The sequence below is a fragment of the Habropoda laboriosa genome, unplaced genomic scaffold (assembly GCF_001263275.1).
Source record: "Habropoda laboriosa isolate 0110345459 unplaced genomic scaffold, ASM126327v1 scaffold426, whole genome shotgun sequence".
Taxonomy (NCBI): domain Eukaryota; kingdom Metazoa; phylum Arthropoda; class Insecta; order Hymenoptera; family Apidae; genus Habropoda; species Habropoda laboriosa.
The window spans coordinates 53576-59993 of NW_017100542.1; the positions used below are offsets into that span (position 1 = coordinate 53576).

Consider the following 6418-nt stretch of genomic DNA (forward strand, 5'->3'; position numbering starts at 1 on the left):
CACGCACACTCTGAGCAACAGCAGCAATGTTTTCGGTTGAGCGCACTGGACGAGTACGTACACGAGTTGTTTTATCCAACAACGATCCAGTTTCACGAACTCGCTTCATAAATTGATCCACAAACTGCGTTTTTGGCACATCCTTTTTGTTAAATTTTTTTCGTAAATTTCTTACAGTTTGAGTAGAAGACTCACCACTTTGGAAATAAGTTTTTAATATTTCCCAACTTTGTTCAAGCGAAAAGCGACCCATTTCATAAATGTCAAACATGAAACTAACTTTCTGTCACATCGAAAATGTCATCAAACTTTCCAACCTCAAAATAACCTATAGTTCCAATTCCAAACGTTAGATGGCCCACCCTGTATATACATTTTTGTAGCGAGGTAGCTAAATCTAAATATTTTATATTAAATCTTAATTATACCCGGCCTGATATCTATCAGGAAAACGCACTTGTCTACGCGGACGCGTACTATGGGAATAGCTTCTATGTTGACGGCTTCTGTTTGGTGCTGGTTCCTGCATTACCGGCGGTTCTTCCGCCGCCCCTGTTTCTGCGGGAAGATCGGCCGATGGTCTCGGGATGCTGGTGATGTTCTCAGCTGTTTCTGAGCTGTCGGTTTCCTCCACCCTGTCTTCGTTCAGGATGTGGGCTGGTTTCAGGCGCTCGACCGTGACCCTCGTCGCTTTGTCGTTCACCTTAATTACAAACGTCTTGCTTCCACGTTCGAGGACTTCGTACGGTCCATCGTACGTGGGCTGCAGTGGCGTTCTAGTCGCATCGTGTCGTAGGAACACGTACTGGCTGGTGCTAAGCTCCTTGTAGACGAAGGTACTCCTTGTACTGTGGCGACTTCCTGGCGCTAGTTGGAGTTGTTTCATCTCCCGTCTCAGCTGCGTCACGAAGTTGGATAAAGCCGTCGTTGCCGTGCTGGGTTTGAAGAATTCCCCTGGCAGTCGGATGTTTGCTCCATACAGCATCTGTGACGGGGTTGCGCCTAAGTCTTCTTTCCAGGCCGTCCTGATGCCAAGTAGAACGATAGGCAGAATTTCTGCCCATTTGTGTGTTTGGTGGCATTTGATGGCTGCCTTGATCTGCAGGTGTACCCTTTCCACCATGCCGTTTGCTGCGGGGTGATATGCAGTTGTTGTTAGGTGAGTCGCACCTGTTAGGTGTGTCAGCTCCTTAAACAGCTGCGACTCGAACTGCCTCCCCTGATCCGTTGCGTTTATCTCGAGGAGATAGTTTTGAAGGGCGGCCTGGACGCTTTTTCTCTCCATGATTACGTCGTTTACTTACATAATCAGCAATTGCACTTTTCGAACGACCTAAATGCTTTGCAATATAGCCATAACCTTTACCTTCAATCTGTTGTTATCTTCTTTGGCACGCTGTATCTCGAAATCCAGCCGCTCACCATAGCTCATGCCACACTTTCTGCTGTTGCCTCTTCCATTGGGATCGCCTCCGGCCACCGTGTATACCGGTCCACGCACGAAAGCCAGTAGCGGAATCTCTGTGAGATGGGCAATGGTCCGACTATGTCCACGTGGATATGTTCGAAGCGTTCGCTTGTTGTTTCGAACTTTCCTAGTGGCAAGATCACGTGTCTTGTCACTTTTGTCCGTTGGCATGGCACGCATGATCTTGCCCAGGTCACACAGTCTTTCGTGATCGTCGGCCAAACAAATTTTCCGGTGACAAGCTTCTTTGTCGCTCGAACTCCAGGGTGTGATAGTCCATGGAGGCTATCGAAGGCCTTCTTCCTTAAGCAGCTGGGAATGTATGAACGAGCTCTTCCATGCGCAACGTCGCAGAAAATCCCTTCCTCTTTGTCTGGCCATGTTATTTTCTGTATCTGTAGAGAGTGTTCTCGCGAACGTTCCCAGCTCGCACCCTATTGGTGCGTGCTTGTATTAATTTCTATTGGTGCGCCCTAGCTGTACGCTACACAAATAAACTTCTTTTGTGACATTTTCCCCTTTGTTAGAGAAATGCGGTGGCATGACATCACCCTCACTGGACACAACACTTAGCACGTGAACATTCGCCGGAAAATTCGTTCTGGATACAATGGGGATATCTTCAGGATCATGGGCGAGCCAGCGATCATTCCTTCGATTGATTTTCGCATCGACAGTAAAAATTTTTTCGTCAGAAAAAAACCTGAGGCGTCCGGCAGCATTGTTTCGTAAATTTGTTACATCCGGGATTCCGATTAAGGAATTCGGTGAAATAGCTGTCGCTATCTCGTCCGGTCGTCACAGAAACAATCTTTGCTTCCCACGCAGCACGTACGTCTGCGTCTGAAAGCGGGACTGCGATTTGTCGTCTTGGCTTGTAGACTCCGCTTATCTTGTTCTCTGAGGTCGGCGCTTCTGGTATGCTGATCGTGGATCGTAAGTCGTGATGCAGTGGAGAAGTGGTTCAGGATGTTTAATAACGTTGAACGTATGTGATGTATAAGGATAAATATGGATACAGATACTGGATACAGAGTTATTGTCGCTTGATATAGTAACACTTTGGAATTATAACATCGGATCGCGGTGGTCAAAGTAGGCTCTCGGGTGAGCACTACCGACGTGAGCACAGGCTGGCACAATCACATCGTTGTCATCAGAATCTTCGTTACTGCTTGTCTTATTAATTCTTTCAATATCTAACATTTGAAAGCTTGAAACATTTGAAACTTCTTCATTATTCTTGCTTCCACGTGAACTACTTGCTCTTTTCGTGTCTTCTCTCCTTCTCTTAAACATGATGTGGGGGTTGACAAAATAAAAAATCGTCAAGAATATTAGACTCTTTGTAGTGCAGACTGTAAGAAACGTGTCCAACTCGCGCAATGGAATAGTAAAAACTGAAGAACAATAGTAGAAAATTTCTTTCTTCGACTCTCCTAGTGCCTATGTTGGCTTAGGTTTTAGCTGTTATCTCTACCACGAAAATATCTCCTTTGTAGCATATGGCCTGCATTGGGACAAAGAGCCCAACTCGTGACATTCATATTTGGCCCGAGATTAAGACCACGAGTTCGACTCGTGATATTCAGGTTTGGTTCGAAAGTTTGATCACGAGTAAGACTCGTGATATTCATGTTTGACATGAAATTACGACTATGAGCCTGACTCGTGATATTTATGTTTGGCCCAAAATTCTCATCACGAGTCAAACTCGTCAAAGTACGGCAAGGGGTTAACATAATGAATTACAGATTCATGTATTGTAATTCTTGATGTAAGCTGTTACGGCGTACGCTTCTGTCCTCACATGGAGCGGTATGTCGGGTAATTGATATGGCTATGTGTTACTCTCGCCTTGCTGCAGTTCGCGAGCTTTAGCTCATCACTGCTTCAATCACAATTTTTGTTTATCTGTCTATACAGATATTTATTTCGTCATATTTTCAATATGAACTTTTCAAACTTTCAATTGGGTTGCTTAGCCGCCAGGTTTATAACCTGCGTTTGTCCTCGCAATCCATTGACCTGCGGTTGATTACTACGGTGGCCCCACACAGGTTGCAGTCCCTGTTTGATTCCCAACGGACCAGACGGTGCTGGATGAATGTTTCCTCTGTTGTCGGGGTTGTGCGTGTGTATTCAGCGCAGGCAACCTCGTCGTTCATTGTGGTAAAGTACGTAGACGTGGTGCAAAATGTGGTTATCAAGTGTTTCCAGTGAAATAAAAAAATTTGAGAAATATTGATGTGCAAAGCACTTAAACAGGGCAGATAAACTTTAGCTCTTTTATTTAAATTTTATGTTGTATATGTACATATTATCTTATATATACATAAATTATTCTTGCAATTGGATGTTATCCTCATTCTGATTATTACAGTACATAAATATAAAAGTATTTGCAGAATAATTCACTAGGTTAAACGTTACCACTGTGTCTTCAAACTTTTAAACTTTATTCGTTTTACTTTTCATTTTTAATTATCCTATAATTTCTCTTCTTAACCTCTCAATGGAAGTGTCCCGTTGCCGAAAATAATATCTGGAAAAAAACATACACATAAACAAAATTATAGTCAAAATTACAATAATATAAGATATAATATAAATATTATTGTAAATTTACCTTCTTTGTTGACAAGAATATATCCATCTATGTAAAATATCTTGCGGAAGAATTATACAAAGCGAAACAGTAATAGTAAACATATACAAGAGGAAATACACTTTGTGGAAATGCACGCGGAAGAAATAGCACGCGATTCTTATTAGTAATGTTACGGCTTATGCCTGTGTCCTCACACGGAGCGAAATGTCGGTTAGTTGATAGGAAATTGGAACATTCAACGTATGTTAACACTAAACCTACCGACACTTCATGTATACCTATTCCTACCGCGACCGATCAAATGACCGGTCTTTAAAACAACTTATATTTCTTAATATACAATAGAATGAAGATAATAGCCAATTTGACAGTGCAAAAATATAGTTTATTTTATTTAGAAGTAAATAATGTACATTTTATTCGTTTTCACCGCAGTTTTTACAAATAGGCTTCTCGATTGCACATTTTCGACATACGTATTTTTTACATTTTAGACAGATTTTGTTAGTCTTATTGTTTTTGCAATATCTTATCTGGCATGTTTTCCGTTCATCACGTGAACCTGTACTTACAGTGAGTCACAGCCAAAATCGTACATCACATATACGAATACGTTTCATCTCGTGAAAAAGAGTTTTCACCGCAGTTTTTACAAATAGGCTTCTCGATTGCACATTTTCCACATACGTATTTTTCACATTTTAGACAGATTTTGTTAGTCTCATTGTCTTGGCAATATCCTATCTGGCAAGTTTTCCGTTCAAATGAACCTGTACTTACATTTACATATGACTGTCTTTGCTAGATCTTCTTTGCCTAGTGCGTTGCTCCTTTTGATATTCGGTGGCAAGTTCTTCTTCTCCTGATTGAAATAAAAATTCTTGCCTCTTGTAAATGTATCTGTATTTATTATGTAGTAGTATCAAAAGGAACAAAGTTGTCTAAATATAAAAAAAACAAAGTTACTATGATTCAGTCTGGAAAACGTCTCACAGCTAAAATCGTACATTTGTAGAAAAGTGACCAACAATTTGTTTAAATTAAAAATTAGTATTTTGTTGGGTGCCCACGACTACATTCGTGGCATCCTATTCCGTTGGCACGCAATCTATTTGGCATAGATTTTACCAATTTTTCAGTAAAACTGGGTTCAATTTTGCTCCATTCCTCCATTAATAACCTTTTTAAATCATTTTTATTTTTAATAGTATGTTTCAGGATTCTAATCTCTAATTCATTCCAGACGTGCTCTATCACGTTCAAATCAGGTGATTGTGGAGGTGTGTTTAGTACTTTAGGGCAATTATACAGTACCCACATTTTGGCTACATGCGATGTGTGTTTGGGATCATTGTCGCTATAAAACTTAAACGAATTCAAAATCCCCAATTTTTCGGCATTGTCCCTCAAATTGTTTTTCAAAATATTTATGTAATCATATGTATTCATATTACCTTCGATGAATGCTAAGTTACCCACTCCGGCAGCGGACATGCAGCCCCAGACCATTACTGATTGCTCTCCGTGTTTCACGGTACTGTTTAAATTTTGTATTTTAAACTCCTCATTTGGTCGACGCCACACCGTAATTTTTCCATCTGAATGAAATATGTTAAATTTACTTTCGTCCGTAAATATAGTTTCTTTCGTCCGTAAATATAGTTTCTTTCCAAAAATCAAAATCTTTGTATATACAGTGCTGGGATAAAGTATTGGCACTCTGTACTCGGGCAGAAATAAAAGTAATTCTGTACTGAAAAATGAGCGAAAAAAGGGATTTATTTGTATGGAAATAATAGTATGACATATTTAGAATAAATGCACGTAAATGTTGACACAATAAAATGATTTATTCAAAGTAATGATGAATATGTGTGACTAGAACATAAATAATAACTGTGAAAAAGTATTGGCACGAAACGAAACAACGAAATTGAAACAAAAAATATGGTAAATATCAGTATTTGGTATGAAGTCCTTTATTTTTAATAATTTCTCTTATTCGTTTAGGCATGGAATGAACCAGTTTCGATGTAAATTCCGGCTGAATATTATTCCATTCTTCCAAAAGTAGCTGCTTTAATTGATTTTTGTTTGTAATGTGATGTTTTCTTAATCTAACTTCGAGCTCAGCCCACAAATGCTCAATTGGGTTGAGGTCCGGTGATTGGGGCGGTGTTGGTAATGTATGGGCAACATTATAAGCAACCCACATACGGACTATATGAGCTGTATGCTTTGGATCGTTGTCACTTTGAAAATAAAACTCTCGTCCAAGCCCTAATTTCCCAGCACTTTTTTTTAAATTGTTTTTTAAAATGTTTAAATTGTTATAAAAA

At 39.9% G+C, this 6418-nt stretch overlaps 1 protein-coding gene across 1 annotated transcript; it reads right to left on the minus strand.

Moving 5' to 3' along the window:
* Nucleotides 1-418: 418 nt before the first annotated feature.
* LOC108576560 lies at nt 419-1285 on the minus strand. Its single transcript, XM_017939574.1, has one exon. The coding sequence runs from the start codon at nt 1283-1285 to the stop codon at nt 419-421; it is 867 nt and encodes a 288-aa protein (XP_017795063.1).
* Nucleotides 1286-6418: the final 5133 nt, after the last annotated feature.